The 17,117-nt window shown below is 46.5% G+C and overlaps 1 protein-coding gene across 1 annotated transcript in view; it reads right to left on the minus strand.

The window, feature by feature from the left end:
• Nucleotides 1–17,117, minus strand: part of NPLOC4 (NPL4 homolog, ubiquitin recognition factor) — a 91,594-nt gene that overhangs the window by 20,838 nt on the left and 53,639 nt on the right. The window contains exons 9-13 of the mRNA XM_068263374.1: nt 16,056–16,142; nt 12,076–12,147; nt 10,107–10,233; nt 7,498–7,658; nt 5,233–5,304 (exon numbers count right to left, since the gene is read on the minus strand). Coding sequence (XP_068119475.1) covers nt 5,233–5,304; nt 7,498–7,658; nt 10,107–10,233; nt 12,076–12,147; nt 16,056–16,142 — 519 coding nt within the window. The remainder of the gene's footprint in view (nt 1–5,232; nt 5,305–7,497; nt 7,659–10,106; nt 10,234–12,075; nt 12,148–16,055; nt 16,143–17,117) is intronic.

The following is a 17,117-nucleotide window of genomic DNA, read 5'->3' on the forward strand; positions in this document are numbered from 1 at the left end:
TAATACTGGGCAGGGCCTTCCTTTATTAGGAACACTATACTAATACTGGGTAGAGTCTCCCTTTATTAGGAACACTATACTAATACTGGGTAGAGTCTCCCTTTATTAGGAACACTATACCAATACTGGGTAAAGTCTCCCTTTATTAGGAACACAATACTAATACTGGACAGAGCCTCCCTTTATAAGGAACACTATACTAATACTGGGCAGGACCTCCCTTTATTAGGAACACTATACGAATACTGGGTAGGCCCTCCCTTTATTAGGAACACTATACTAATACTGGGTAGGCCCTCCCTTTATTAGGAACACTATATTAATACTAGGCAGGGCCTCCCTTTATTAGGAACAGTATACTAATACTGGGTAGGGTCTCCCTTTCTTAGGAACACTATACTAATACTGGGTATGTCTTCGCTTTATTAGGAACACTATATTGATACTGGGCAGGGCCTCCCTTTACTAGGAACACTATACTAATACTGGGAAGAGCCTCCCTTTATTAGGAACATTATACCAATACCGGTTAGAGCCTCCCTTTCTAAAGAACACTATTCTAATACTGGGTAGGGCTTCCCTTTATTAGGAACACTATACTAATACTGGGCAGGGCCTCCCTTTATAAGGAACACTATACTAATACTGGGCAGGACCTCCCTTTATTAGGAACACTACACTAATACTGGGTAGGTCCTCCCTTTATTATGAGCACTATACTAATATTTGGGCAGGACCTTCCTTTATTAGGAACATTATACTAATACTAGGCAGGGCCTCCCTTTATTAGGAACACTATATTGATACTGGGTAGGTGGCCGTACACTGGTCGATTTGCCATCAGATTCGACCAACAGATCGACCCCTCTCTGATCGAATCTGATCAGAGAGGGATCGTATGGCTGCCTTTACTGCAAACAGATTGTGAACCGATTTCAGCCTAAAACCGATCACAGTCTGTGGAGCTGCCGCTGTCCCACCCGGGCCCCCGCATACATTACCTGAAGCCTGGTCCCGGGCACCTTCTCCGCATCACCTCCCGGCGGGCATCTTCTCCACATCAGCTTCCGCATCCCGGCTTCCGGCATAACTTTCTGTCACTCCAGTGACAGGGGAAGTTCAAATAGAGCGCCCTCTATTTGTACTTCCGCTGTCACTGCAGTGACACAGGAAGTTATGCCAGATGCCGGGATGCGGAAGGTGATGCGGAGAAGATGTCCGCCGGGAGGTGATGCGGAGAAGATGCCGGGAGCCAGCTTCAGGTAATGTATACCTGCGTCGGTCGTACGCTGCTAGCGATGCGCTCCTTACCCATGGCGATCGACGGTAATTTTCCGCACGGCGCGATTGATGGGACCGATCTATTTAGGGCAGAAATAGATCGAAAATTAGCGAGTTGCGTGAACGATTTGACAGCAGATTCGATCCCAGTGATCGAATCTGCTGTCGATCGGCGGGTAATCGGCCTAGTGTATGGCCAGCATTATGCCTGATACACACAATGCAATTCCCCATCAGATAGACGGGTCGAATCGATTATTTCCGACAGATCTGATCCGATCACTTCTATTCAAAATCAGTAAAACGGAAATCAGATTGGACCTGTAGGAAATAATCAATCCAACCAGTCTATCTGATGGGAAATTGCATGGTGTGTATCAGGCATAAAAATAGCAATACCAATTAGGAAGGAAAAAGTTTACAGTGGGCAGTACACACCAAAAAAACAAGAAGTCAAAGTGAAAAACTGTATACATTTTATCAAAAAGTAATTAAAATGCTCAGCCAAATACTCAAAGCCCTCACTAAACGGCACATGCATGCATCAACAGCAGCCCTCCTGCTTGGTGCGTATCAGACATAAAAGTTTTAACACCTGAAGTTAGACCTTGCTGCTAGGAACTGACCACGACACTGATTATTGTATGTACACATTTGTTCAGCAGCTTAAAGTGAATGTTTACCGGTTTAAAAAAGAAAAAGTCAGATACTCACCTAAGGAGAGGGAAGGCTCGGTCCTAATGAGCCTTTCCTCTCCTCTCCCGGTGCCCGGTCCCGCGCAGGATCCCCCGTGGCAGTATTCGACCAGTTCGGTCAAATACTGCCACTTCCGCATGCCGAAGGGAGCTTTCGGAAGCCTTCGGGAGCACTCGGGCTCCCGATGACGCGGCCGCTCCATACTACGCATGCGCGAGAGACTTCCGAAGGGGAGCCAGCGCAGCACCGAGGGCACCGGGAGAGGAGAGGGAAGGCTCATTAGGACCAAGCCTTCCCTCTCCTTAGGTGAGTATCTGACTTTTTTTTTTCATTAGCGGTACCCATTGGCTTTAAAGGGGCACTATGGTGAAAAATTGTAAAATGTTAAATATGTGTAAACCTATGTTGCTGTCACTTACAGTAGGTAGTAGAAATCTGACAGAAGCAACAAGTTTTAGACTAGTCCATCTCTTCATAGGGGATTCTCCGGGATTTATTTATTTTAAAAATCACTGTGAGTGGCTGTTGCGCTGTCCAACTGCCCAAAAAACTGTAGCGAGCAGGGAAGCTGGCCAGCATCAATGTTTAAAGCCTTTTTAGGAGATATCTTTATCCTACGTAATAAAAGCTTAGTGTTGCTGCGTCCAGCAGTTTTGTCCGTGTCCCAGGATTTTTGTTACTGCGCATGTGCTCAGTAACGGACAGCTGGGACCAGGGAGCTGGACGGGCGAGCAAGGTGGGCGGGTGCGGGCGCCGTAGACCTAGAGCCCGTTTTTAAACGGGCTGGGTCTACTAGTGAATAATAAAAGTCTTGCTGAGAATCCCCCATGAAGAGATGGACTAACCCAAAACCTGTCGCTTCTGTCACATTTCTACTGCCTACTGTAAGTGACGGCAACATAGGAGAAAAGTCATTTATGGCTCATTTTACTCTGGAAAAAAAACAAACATACTTCTTATTTGTCTATGTTTGCACATATTTTACTATTACTTTTACGATTTGTCACCATAGTGCCTCTTCAAGTACACCTGAAGCCATCACTCTGTTGTTACCATTATATCTTTTATCTGCATAACCGTGTACTGCTCTATTGTGTATTTAAATAAACTTTATTCTGTCAAAAAACAAAACACCTGAACTGAGAGCGATATGGAGGCTGCCATATTGATTGCCTTTTAAACAATACCTGCTGCCTGGCAGCTCAGCTGATATCTTTGGCTTCAGTAGTGTCTGAATCATAAACAAGCATGTGGAAAATTCAGTCGCACTTCAGTCAGAAACATCTGATCTGCGTGCTTGTTCAGGGTCTATGGCTACACATATTAGAGATACAGAATCAGCAGGGCAGCCAGGCAATGTGGATTGCTTAAAGTGACACTTAAGCCTTAAAAAAAAAAAAAAAAAAAAAAAAAAATGGGTTTTACTCACTCACTTTCAGCCACAATATCGCCCCCTATACTGCTATTGCGGCAAGGAAGGCCGCAATAGCAGCATAGGGGAGAAATTGTGGCTGGGAACGCGAAGAATCACTCGCGTTCCCAGCCTGAGGGCCGGTGACGGCAAAACCGGAAGTAGCCGCTGGCAGGGACAGGAGGATCGGAGGGACACGGCGAGGGCACCGATCAGCTGCAGGGGGCTGAGGGAAGCCCCAGGTGAGTAAAACTTTTTTTTTAGGCTTTTAAGGTTCACTTTAAAGGACAACTGTAGAGAGGCTGCCATGTCTTTTTTTTCCTTTTGTGCAATACCAGTTGCCTGGCAGCCCTGCTGATCTATTTGGCTGCAATAGTGTCTGAAAAACCCCAGGAACAAGCATGCAGCTTATCTTGTCAGATCTTACAATAATGTCAGAAACAGCTGATCTGCTGCATGCTTGTTCAGTGTCTATGGCTGAAAGTATTAGAGGCAGAGGTTCAGCAGGACAGCCAGGCAACTGGTATTGCTTAAAAGAAAAAAATATGGCAGCCTCCCTACAGTTGTCCTTTAAAACTGGATAAATATGGCAGGCTCCATGTGCCACACTCACACTTCAGGTGTGCTTTAAAACAAAGCCCCCCCAAGTTTATCAAGTCAGTTGGTTTCTTCCATGTCCCCTCCGCTGTGTCACTGCCCCCCCCCCCCCCACACACACACATTGTAGTGTCAGGCTACTGTGCACGTGCAATCCCATCTGCGTCTCTCCATGATTCTGCTCCCATGGAGTGTCCTGCGCAGTTCCAAAAGACTTATGCAGAAGGCTCCCGGCAATCGAGGAGGTGTGCGGAATAGACTGCACATGCACATTAGCCTGCTATCTTTCCAAGAGGACACTGAGGTACCCGACAGACTGCGGGGGTCTGGAAGAAGCCCCAGGTGGGAAAATTAAACTCTCCCCCTCCCCCCACTATCAGGTTTCCTTTAGGCTGGTTTCACAGTGGGACGTTACAGGCGCACGTTAGAGCAGCCTGTAACGCACCCCACCGCACAGCAATGAAAAATCATTGGGCTGTTCACAGTGCCAACGTTGCGTTACAGTGTAACGCTGTGCCATAATATAACGTACTGCATGCAGTACTTTATAAGCAGCAGAGCCGCGTTAGACTGTTTGCACATGCTCAGTAACGTTGGGGAGGAGCTGAGAGCGGCAAGGCACATGGCTAATTAATATTCACTGCACTCAGTGACGTGCAGTGTTTACTTCCTGGAGCGGCCGCTCTGTGCGGCGATTGGCCGGCGGGACCACGTGATGCTGCATGCGTCCAAGAGTACGCATCACGGACGCCAGAGTGAGCTGCACAACGCGGCTTACTCTGACGTCAACATCAGAAAGCACCAGGCGTTGCGTTAGGGGCACGTTATGCGACTATAATGTCCCCTAAAACGCAACGTCCTGGTGTGAAACCAGCCTTAAAGTTTCCCTGCAACGACAAAAAAAAGTCATACATACCTGGGGCTTCCTCCAGCCCCCTTAAGTCTGATCGCTCCCTTGCTGCCCTCCTCCTGGATCCTCTGCAATCCTCCCGGTAGTTTCAGCCAGTCATAGCAGGCATGGTCCAAAAGAGTGTGGCCGGGCCACGCACGCGCAGTAAGCCCCGACTCCCGAAGTTATCGGCAGCCATAGTGGAGGATCCAGGAGGGGGAGGACGGTGACGGAGTGATCAGGCTGAAAGGGGCTGGAGGAAGCCCCAGGTACATATGAATCTTTACTTTGGATTCATCTCAGGTACACTTTAATTGCCAATAGGAGAGTGTGGGAGGTAAAATGAGATACTACTCACATCAATGATCAAATACTCCACAGGCAGCGGGCGAGCAAGCTGGGTGATCTCATTACCAAACTTGTCAATGTCCTGCATGGGGGGAAAACAGGAATAATGAATACCAGCACTTACTAAATACAATTACTGTATATACTTGCATATAAGCCTAATGTTTCAGCACAAAAAGTGCTTATATGCGAGTCAGCAGAGCAGAATGGATGGTGGAACAGGTTTTGTTACTGGCGGAGGAGCGTAAGGATCATGCACTAGTAATCCTGCTCTTACCAGCTGGCTCCCTGCTGTGTCCAACCCCTGCAATATGGTGTGCAGAGTGCACTGCTCAAGACTGCGTCCCCTGGCTTGTGGAGCAGAGAGTGCAAGCAACGTGTCAGCAGTGCAATGATTGGGGATTCTTTCTATGTGGCAATCGCTGTCTCATATCTGTCATCTAGTGACGTCTTGAGACACAGCTGTATCCTTGGGGCACATCTGGCTATGGGGAGGGGGCTTTACTGAGGAGAGGGCTTATACACAAGTCAATCACTTTTTCCTGGTTTCTGATGGAAAAGTGGGTACCTTGGCTTAAATGCGGGTCAGCCTATATGCGAGTATATACAGGTATCCTAAACACTCCTGAACGCCTCTACTGTGATCTGCTTGACCTCTATAACTGAAAGGACCGGTATCCTCTACGAGTAGCAGCCATTTCAGATTTGGTCGTGGCTTCCGTTCTGCTGAACAGCTGCAGCCCCAATCGCTAACCCCCCGACCTGCACAGCTATAGTGACTCGGCTGCGTGTTGCATAAATCTATTGGGGGTGGGTGGGTTTAGGGAGCAAAGATAGGGACACCAAAAGCCAAATATAGTGTAGTATGTACTGGTAATATGGGATGAAATTGGAGTAAATACAAATATACTCACAAAGCAGGGTTACCTCAAAGGCAACCACTGTAATAGCAGGTGGGGAGATTAGACCTGACCCCATTCAGGATTAAGAAGTCGCTCTCCGTAGATTAGGAAAAAAGGGGATGACACCCCTACACCAAGGGTGGATTTCGAACAATGTAACAGGGATACTGAGGCACCAGAAGAATAAAAATGTCTAAAAAGTTTAAAATTTGTGGAGGCAGCGGTGGACTTACCTCCTCCAAACAGACACAAGATATGCCAACAAAGTTTAGCAAAACAAAATGTATTTACATACTCCAGGGGAAAATGTAATGCGTTTCGCAAGTATGACCCCGCTTCATCAGGCAATAGGCAAAAGTAGGTACAGTGTAAGTCTGTAGCTGAGCTAAGCTCCTGTGGGGCTTGGCAGTTGGCTCAGCTACAGCCCTGCACTGTGCCTACTCCTACCTATTGCCTGATGAAGCGGGGTCATATCTGTGAAACATGGTGCATTTTCCCCGGGAGTATGTTAATACATTTTGTAGGTATATCTGGTGTCTATCTGGAGGAGTTAAGTCCACCGCTGCCTCCACAAATGTTAAACTTTTTAGACATTTTTATTCTTCTGGCGCCTCTGTATTTCTGTTACATGGGTTTAGTGAGCAGCACTACACTGCATACCTTCGCTATGTGCTGGCGGTAGGGAGGAAATATGGGTTGTTATACTGGCCACACTTTGGTGTGTGTGTGTGTTTCTGGTCATGCTTGCTACAGGGGCAGGAGCAGTACCACATTGGACACACTTGGTATGGGGGGAGAGCGGACTGTTGTACTGACCACAATTTGCTAAGAGTAAGTGGATGGAAAGAGGGGAGGGGTTGTGGCCATAGCCTTACTTCACTTTCCCTTATCCTGGAGCTTAGCACCACCCCCTCTGCTGCGACACCTGGTGTGGTCTGCCTCTACCACCCCCCCCAGTGATGCCACTGGGTGGTGGAGCATTGTAGCTTTATTCGTGTTGACAAATAGGCACTATATATTATGGATAATAGGGATGAGAGTAAGCAATCTCAGAAACTGTACATATGCTACTGCAGCACATCACAATCAAATTACAAATCATAGCACTCCCCCCCCCCCCCCAGCTCTGTACTCACTTATAGGAAACAACTACGCTGAGCATATACCCAGCATGGGAAAAAACGCAGGGAAGGGGGAAAGTGGGAGAGGACAGAGGGGTGGAGGACAGAGGGGTGGAGGACAGAGTGGAGGAGGACAAAGGGGTGGAGGACCGAGGGGTGGATGGCAGGGGAAGGGGGCAGTCGGGTGAGCAACCACCAATGCAACAAATCATCCAGTGTTACAGAAGTCTGGGATTTAGCAAGAATACTGACCTTATAGAAGACATCGGGGACGTACTGCTCGCTGCTCGACTCTTTGGCGTATCCCAGCTCCGGAGCATCTCTACACGGTAAAAGGCACTCATCGCGAACCAGCGCCATGCACTGATTGGACACCTGGTAGCCTTCAAAGTGCACTTGATTGTCGGGCCCTCCTGAAGAATGGAAGAGAGAGGTGACGAGAGTTATATTCTGCATTGCTGGATACATATAAATCTCTCTCTCTCTCTCTCTCTCTCTCTCGCCTGTTCAATCAGTTTGAAGGAGTCTGAACAAAGACAAAATCAAGCAGTACTTGGCTACAAAGTTAGTCCTTAGACTTCCGCCGAAGAGGTCTATAGGTGTTCTGTGTTTTCACAGCCATATGTCACGCACGCCCAAAAGTTTTTTTTTAAATACAAAACTACTTCTGCCTGCAGTGGACGTCTATAGGCTGTTCTGTGTCCCAGTATTTCTGGGCCTCGGACATAAAGGGTGTTTAGTACAAAGTTTTGGCTCAGTATCAAGTTTTTTTTTGTTTTTTTTTAACTTTACTTGAAATATGCAAATAATTCTAAGTTGATGCAAATATGTGTAAGTATTACTGCAAATCTATGCAGAGCAAATATGGACCAGTGAAACTCTTTTACTGCAGTATGTGATTAGTCCATTTTACAATATATTTCATATTAATTACTATATTTCTGTATCATAATAATAATTTGCATAATTCTTAATAATCAAATTTATTTGCACCTCAATAACAATCCTACTGACTTATGTGGACTTTGGTACGTGGTACACAATACAAACATAGCTGGCACTGGTGTGTAGCTTTTGCAAAAAATAGCTGGCAGTTTAAAAGTTAAAGCAGAATTATAGTCTTTATTATATACATTAAAACACCTTATTGCCAATATAATTACCCTGCCTTCATTTACCCCAAACTAATGTCACAATGCCCCCATGCCACAGCACAGGACGCACTGGAAGTAGCAATGCTACATACTGATGTCATATCCTGTACAGATAGAGCTTTACAGTAAGCACTGGGAGGAGCCATGCTACATGGTGATGTCTCATCCTGTACAGATAGAACTGTACTGTAAGCACTGGGAGGAGCCATGCTACATAGAGATGTCATATCCTGTAGATAGAGCTGTACAGTAAGAAATGGGAGGAGCCATGCTACATGGTGACGTCTCATCCTGTACAGATAGAACTGTACTGTAAGAACTGGGAGGAGCCATGCTACATGGTGATGTCATATCCTGTACAGATAGAGCTGTACAGTAAGCAATGGGAGGAGCCATGCTACATGGTGATGTCATATACTGTACAGATAAAACTGTACAGTAAGCAATGGGAGGAGCCATGCTACATGGTGATGTCATATCCTGTACGGACAAAGCTGTACAGTAAGCACTGGGAGGAGCCATGATACATGGTGACATCATATTCTGTACAGACAGAACTGAACAGTTAGCATGCTACATGGTGATGTCTAGTGATGGTCATGTCTAGGAGAATTCATGGAGAAGCATGTGATTTGTTCGATCAGCTGATAGATTTGCTAAGCTCTGGGACTTGCATACCTATCACCTGAAACTCACGTTTCTCTGTGAGTTCTCCTAGACATGACCATCACTAGTGATGTCATATCCTGTACAGGCAGAGCTGTATAGTAAGCACTGGGAGGAGCCATGCTACACATTGATACAGGAGGATACAGGGAAGCCTCTAGAATAGTCTATAGGCCTGCCCAAACTCAGGGAAGTATCTACAATATTTCTTAAACTGAACTTCAAGTGGTAAAAAAATAGTTGCATACTTACCTATGTAGAGGGAAGGCTCTGTTCCACTGCTGTACCCCGGTGAAGTTTTTAGACCAGTGTGGATGAATACGCCTTCAACTCTCCTCATGGGCCTTGGGAAGCACTCATGTCCCTGACTAGTTCTGAAGATGGGCGGCTCCATACTGCACACGTGCCAGTCCAGGCTCACACTTGGGCAGTAAAGATGACCACGTCTTCTGAAGCACAAGGGAAAGCCAGTGCTTACAACGCCTTCCAAGAAATCCCAAAGTGGTGGGGAAAGCGGGGGAACGAGGAGATGGAGAGAGACCTGGGGAGGTTCTATGGGACCCACAGCCTTCCCTCTACATAGTTGTCTAACTTGCGCTTTACATTTCAAACCACTTCAGGTTCACTTTAAAGGACCTATAGGGAAGCTGGAAAGACCAAAGTGAGGGGCTTCCTCCTGACACTGGTAGACTGCCTTCTGACACTCTTTGCTACAGTTATACATACTTCTTTTGTGTGCAGCTCTTGAACACAAAATAATTATATTCAGCTGTTTTCATAAAAGGTCTTTTTTTTTTTAAATTATCATCATGCGACCAGGCTTATATTGCCCAAGGTTACTCCAAAAGTTGGTTAAAGGCATGCACCACTCCCATCTATTGTATGTTACCATGGTAGCAGTAAGCAGTTAGGTGGGAGGATAGTGCAAAAAACAGTACCATTTATTCTACTTTGAGAGGTGCAGGAATATGAAAAAGATTTTTTAAAACTTTTTCTCCACAGCTTTTTACTGAAGCAAAGTAATTACATGGATGGGCTCACCTGTGGCCACCACAGTAACAAACTTCGAGCCAAAATGTCCGTCAGGTGAGAGGCGGCAGATGTTGGGGTGCTTGTTCTGGAAGAATCCGGAAGTGATGCACTCCTCTGCGCTCAGGAAATGCGTGTCCTGAAAAGAGAAGGGTGTTACAGGAAGTGTCCTGAAAAGAGACAGCGTGTTACAGGAAATGCGAGTCCTGAAAAGAGACAGGGTGTTACAGGAAATGTGTGTCCTGAAAAGAGACAGGGTGTTACAGGAAATGTGTGTCCTGAAAAGAGACAGGGTGCTAAAGGAAACAAGAAAAGAGACAGGGTGTTACAGGAAATCTGTGTCCTGAAAAGAGACAGGGTGTTACAGGAAACAAGAAAAGAGACAGGGTGTTACAGGAAGTGTCCTGAAAAAGAGAGACAGGGTGTTACAGGAAAGGTGTGTCCTGGAAAGAGACAGGGTGTTACCGGAAATGCGTGTGGTGAAAAGAGACAGGGTGTTACAGGAAATGCGTGCCCTGAAAAGAGACAGGGTGTTACAGGAAATGAGTGCCCTGAAAAGAAACAGGGTGTTACAGGAAATGCGTGCCCTGAAAAGAGACAAGGTGTTACCGGAAATGTGTGTCCTGAAAAAAGACAGGGTGTTACAGGAAATGTGTGTCCTGAAGGGACAGGGTGTTACAGGAAATGGGTGTCCAGAAAAGAGACAGGGTGTTACAGGAAATGTGTGTCCTAAAAATAGACAGGGTGTTACAGGAAATGCGTGCCCTGAAAAGAGACAGTTTTGCATTTCGTGTTTTGTGATTTTCACTACGTTGGCCTCAATGGAAACACTGGAAAATGCGGCAGAACTATAGACAATCCAATAGTAACTTTACTGTACCTGTGTTTGGAAAATCGCAAGCCTTTTCAAAAACAAAATGGAACGCAGCCAGCTTGAAAGGGCCTTCAGGCTTGCACACAGCACAAAAGTTTGGATTATCTGAACCGAACGGATCCTATGCATTTTCATAGGAATCATTTGCATCAGTCCATTTGGAATGGTTTAGTTCAGTCTGAACTGACAAGCGGAATGTAAGTCCTGCATGATTTTTCCAGATCGGCAGAAGGAAGCAGATGGCGATGAAATCACTGCTAGCCTATTAGAACCGAGAGGTGTCTGTCCTCACTAGGGTGCTCGCTGCATACATTCAGCCAAATACTCACCTGCCCCATCCATTCGGGTGCACCGTCGCTGCTGCCACTGTCCATTCACATCCAATGCACGGGAAGAAACAATGGTATACAGCTCAGAGAGCCCCAGCAAAGCTGATCAGGCTCCTATTGGAACGGCAGTGGCAGAGGAACGCAAACATGACGGTGACAAGCACTGAGCAGGTGGTGACGCCAAAACAGAACGGAAAATATGATGCCATTGTAAGAAACTGATCCGTTTAAACAGAAAATGGATCAGTTTTTAAAGGATTTTTTTTCCCGGTACAGTGTGAATCCAGCCTACGGGCCCTTTCCTTTGGTGCGGTGCGACTACTACACCGCACCCGAATTAAATTGCGTACTGGTTATGCGGAGTGGTGCAGTGCAATCAGATGATCTGCAGCATGCAGCGGATTCTCACAGGGCAGCGTCTGTCCCCTCCCATGGGTGACCGCATCAGGACAGCGTCTGTCTCCTCCCATGGGTGACCGCATCAGGACAGCGTCTGTCTCCTCCCATGGGTGACCGCATCAGGACAGCGTCTGTCTCCTCCCATGGGTGACCGCATCAGGACAGCGTCTGTCTCCTCCCATGGGTGACCGCATCAGGACAGCGTCTGTCTCCTCCCATGGGTGACCGCATCAGGACAGCGTCTGTCTCCTCCCATGGGTGACCGCATTAGGACAGCGTCTGTCTGCTCCCATGGGTGACCGCATCAGGACATGACAAAGTGCTTGAATGTGATGCAGAAGTCACAGGATAAGCACACAGATGCCAGATCTATTCTTACCTTATTCCTGCTATAGTGGACGGTACCCTTCCTGGTATCTTCTGACACCAAGTCTGTGAATATCCAGCCAACCTGCAGAGAATAAGTAACATGTGAGGGACACTGAAAATCATACAGTTAGTGTTAAGGGGCCCATACACCTAACGATTTTCCCACCGATATACGGCCGATTCGATCACAGTGATTGAATTGGCTGTGAAATCGCCGCGCACACCGCTGACAGAACGATCGATTTCCGTCGATCCGTCCGTGCGGAAGATTTTTCTCGATCGCCGGCGGGTCAGGAGTGCGTCGATAGCGGCGTTCGAATGCCCGACGACCGATGCAATACAGCGGGTATACATTACCTGTTCCGGCCGGCGCGAGTCCCCGCTGTCACTGCTGTCTTCTTTCCGCGCTGGGTTCCGGACCGGCTGCAGCTACTGAACTTCCTGTCTCGGCAGGAAGTTTAAACAGTAGAGCGCCCTCTACTGTTTAAACTTCCCCTGGACAGGAAGTTCAGTAGCTGCAGGAACGGTCTGGAGCCTGGAGCAGAGAAGACAGCGGGGACCAGGGGACTCGCGCCGGCCGGAACAGGTAATGTATGAAGGGGGGGGAAGGGGGGGGGGGCGAGGCGGCAGCAGCGGCAGCTCCACAGACTGGTCGGTTTCAGGCTGAAATCAATTCACAATCTGTTTGCAGTAAAGGTGGCCATACGATCCCTCTCTGATCAGATTCGATCAGAGAGGGATCTATCTGTTGATCGAATCTGATGGCAAATCGACCAGTGTATGGCCACCTTTACACCTTCAGTGGTATAATTGTCCAGCCCACGAGAACTGAAATAAAACACACTGCAGCCTATGGAGTGGTGAGGAGCCCGTGCAGCTGTATGCGCAGTACGCATTTCACAACACAAAGATCAGAGCCCATGCACAGACACAAAGGCACTCTGTATCGCTGTACATTGGTATGTAGCAACGCTATCCCAGTGATGTTTAGCCTAGGCTGTTCAGCTATGCAGAAATTTCCTCTTAGAGCATTCTGGGAGTCCAGGCATATGTTCTATTAGCTTTGTAGCATTCAGTAAACAAACATTCTGCAGAGATGCACCTGCCAGCATTAATAGAGCTGACAGTGATATGGAGGCTGCCATATTTATTTCCTTTTAAGCAACAGCAGTTGCCTGGCAGCCCTGACGATCCCCTTGCCTCTAATACTAGCCATAGACCCTGAACAAGCATGCAGCAGATGAGGTGCTTCTGACATTCCTGTCAGATCTGACAAGATTAGCTGCATTCTTGTTTCTGGTGTTATTCAGACACCACTGCAGCCAAATAGATCAGCAGGGCTGCCAGGCAACTGGTATTGTTTAAAAGGAAATCAATATGACAGCCTCCATATCCCTCTCACCTCGGGTTAACTTTAAAGATTTTGCCACTTGTGATAAATTTCAGAATGTAAATCGGGGCGAGGGAAAATGTTAATAGGAAAACACTTTATTCACCATGTTATTTTCATTACAGTTTTTCTTTAACCACTTTACCCACCACTACAGTATATCTACGTCCTTCTGTGACTTCATCTAAGCCACGAGTCAGTAGATATACGTCTTGTAGCAGAAGCAGTGCTGTACAGGATTGGGCATTGCTCCTGTGCACATTTCTGGCACTAGCTGATGCAGCACTAATTGGTGAACGGGAATATATGTTCCCTGAGCTAATGAGATTGATTTTTACCATTAAAAATACTTTTATTTTCTCAGTTCATAGTAAAAAAATACACTCTGTAGCATTATTTCAGAATCAAATATCTTCACCATAAATTAGGACAGGAACATAATCTAAGTTTTTTTTGGTAAGCGGTAAGAATTGCCAAACAAAATTTGTGTTTTTTTTTTATCTACAGTAGTCCTTTTTATTTTTAAACTGGAATTGGTAAAACTGAGAAATGTATTTTTCTATTTTTTTCCTTGTTTTCCCATTAAAATTCATAGAAAACAAAATCGTTCGAGAAAAAAAAATGGCATACACTGAAAGCCTAGTTTGTCTTAAAAAACAATATATATTTCATTTCAGTGTCATAAGTAGGGATAAAGTTATTTCTGATTAAATAAGGACATAGCTAAACTGTCAAAACTGCTCTGGTCCATAAGTGGGAAACAAGGTCTGGATGCGAAGCGGTTAATCTACTTCAGCTGGGTATCCACAGAATTTCAAAATCAAATTTTATAAAATCTCATCCTACAAAAGTCATTGGCTACAGAGGTTTCAACCACACCACTTAGCTGGTCGGTCAGGCGTTCTGGCATTACTAGTTGGAGCCAGAAGAAATTACATTTCATAAAGTCCTACAACGCACTAAAAAGAAGCAGGGCAAGTGCCTACTAATTCAGTGCTGCCTTGCAACTCTTAGCACCGCCCCCCACCTCTGTAAGTAGCCTCCTCCCCCTCAGTCTCCTCCCTCTACCAGACATCTGTGTCCTGCTTGGCTAAGACTGAAGCACAGCTTGCAGTATCCACTGGTCCTAGCAGGCTCAATCACTAATGTTAGGCGCTTTGTGAGCATGTGTGCGTCATCTAGTGATACACAAGGCCCTGATGTTTGTTTGTTTGTTTTTTTGTTGTTATACTTTCATAGGGCTTTAAAGGGGACCGGAACTCAGAACTTCCTCTTTGCTCTAAAAGATAAGCAACAGCAAAATAACCTTTTTAGAAAAACATTTCTTTGTTACAGCTGATGCAAATCCTGCAATAAATCTGCAGTGTGTCTACTCCCTGCTTTCATAGAAGCAAACATATGGTTAAAGATAACCTAAAGTAAAAAAAAAATGAGATTAACTCACCTGGGGCTTCCCTCAGCCCCCTGCAGACGATCGGTGCCCTCGCAGCCCCGCTCCGATGGCCCAGGACCCGCCGGCAAACACTTCCGGTTTGGCAGTCACCGGCCAACAGGCATGGGAACGCGAGTGAGGCCGCAATAGCAGCATAGGGGGCGATATACAGGCTGGGAACGCGAACAATCACTCGCGTTCCCATGCCTGTCGGCCGGTGACGGTGAAAACAGAAGTCGCGGCCGGCGGGTCTAGAAGCATCGGAGCGGAGCTGCGAGGGCACCGATCGTCTGCAGGGGGCTGAGGGATGCCCCAGGTGAGTTAATCTCATTTTTTTGGTTGCCTTTAGGTTCACTTTTAACCAGGGATGGTCGTAGTCAGCCAACTTCGCTACGCTTCGAAAACAAATATTCGCTTCGTATGCATTTTGTAGAATACGCGTTAAAATACGCAATTACGCGTAGTGAGAAGCGTACTGTATGCGGATACTTATGCCCGTATACAAAAAATTGTACGCATTAATTTCTTTATAAATGCATGTACTGGGAACCCTTCTATGCGTACATTCCCCTTTCCAATGCGTAAATTTGTATGCATACAATCGCATTCGGAAAATTAGACGAAACTAACGCATTCGTAGTTCACTACGCAATACACATGTTAACTACGCATAGTGGGCGTAAGCTACGCGTAGCGGTACTTCGCTACGCGTAAATTCGTAAGCGTAGTTTTGAAACTTCGCCTATGAACTACGATGCGTAGTGGCAAATTACGATGCGTAAATTCGCACTGGCGTAGTTTCTGCTCATCCCTGCTTTTAACATCTTGTGTTTACAAATTATATCTCTGCCGTGGCAGTCGGGAGACACAGCTAAGAGATCAAATTACAGTGGTGATTAGTCACAGAGGAGGGGGGGATTAGACAGGCTAAACTCTCTAAATACACACAGGGTGCATTTCTCTAGGTTTTCCTTTTTTTTCCTGTGCAAGAGTTCAGGTCCACTTCAAAAGGGAACAAAGATGGCAGGCCCCAAACGTCTCTCACTACCACAAGTCCTATTCAAAGACAATGCCCATGAAGGAACTTCGTGCAATGCAGATACCCTTCTGCTCACAATATGTGCACACTGCAGTGACTTCTACTACATCACTCTTCAGAGATCGTTACCTTTATTAATCCCAGTTTGGCTGCAATCTCATCAACTACTTTTGCCTTCGGATCGTCGAGCAGTTCCAGACTGTTCTGTGTCCCGATCTGGAAGAAGAAAGAGCGGAACCACAAAGTATTAAGAGAACACTTGCTTTATATGTAAACCACTATGTGATTATTATGTATTTATACAGCACTGACACCTTCTGCAGCACTTTACATAGTCATGTCACTGACTGTCCCCAGAGGAGCTCACAATCTAATCCTGCCATAGTCATAGTCTAATGCTGGGAATACACCATACTTTTTTTCAGCAGATAGATGGTTCGATAGATATTTTCCGACAGGTCCGATCTTATTTTCGATCGTTTTTCTCATCGATTTCTCATAGACATGAATGGAAATTGATAAGAAAATCGATTGGAAAATCAATCGGACAGTAAATTGACTGAAAAATCTCATCATGTATTCCCAGCATTATGTCCTACCATATTATTATTATGTATTTATATAGCACTGACATCTATAGCGCAGAGTACATAGTCATGTCACTGACTCCCCCACAGGAGCTCACAGTCTAATCCTGCCATAGTCTAATGTCCTACCTTATTATTATTATGTATTTATATAGCAGTGACATCTTCTGCAGCACATTACAGAGTACATAGTCATGTCATTGACTGTCCTCAGAGGGGCTCACAATCTAATCCTACCATAGTCATAGTCTAATGTCCTATCACAGTGCTGTCCAACTGGCGGCCCGCGGGCCGCATCCGGCCCGCCAGGCCACCTGCTGCGACCCGCTCGTCTCCCTGGGATGCAGGCATGGCTTGCGCTATGGGCGCCATGCCTGCTCCCTCTTACTGTGTCCCCGCTGGCCTCTCCGGTGTCGCCGCTGGCCCCTCCTATGTCCCCCTGCTGCCGCTGCCTCTCCTATGTCCCCCCGCTGCCGCTGCCTCACAGATCAGACCTCACAGATCGCGGCGACTGATGTAAACAGAGGGCGCATGGTACCCGCACGGAGTACGTCACATGCGGAAGTGAATCATTAGTCACTTCCGCATGTGACGTTCTGCCGCG

Source organism: Hyperolius riggenbachi, chromosome 12, assembly GCF_040937935.1.
Source record: "Hyperolius riggenbachi isolate aHypRig1 chromosome 12, aHypRig1.pri, whole genome shotgun sequence".
Lineage (NCBI taxonomy): Eukaryota > Metazoa > Chordata > Amphibia > Anura > Hyperoliidae > Hyperolius > Hyperolius riggenbachi.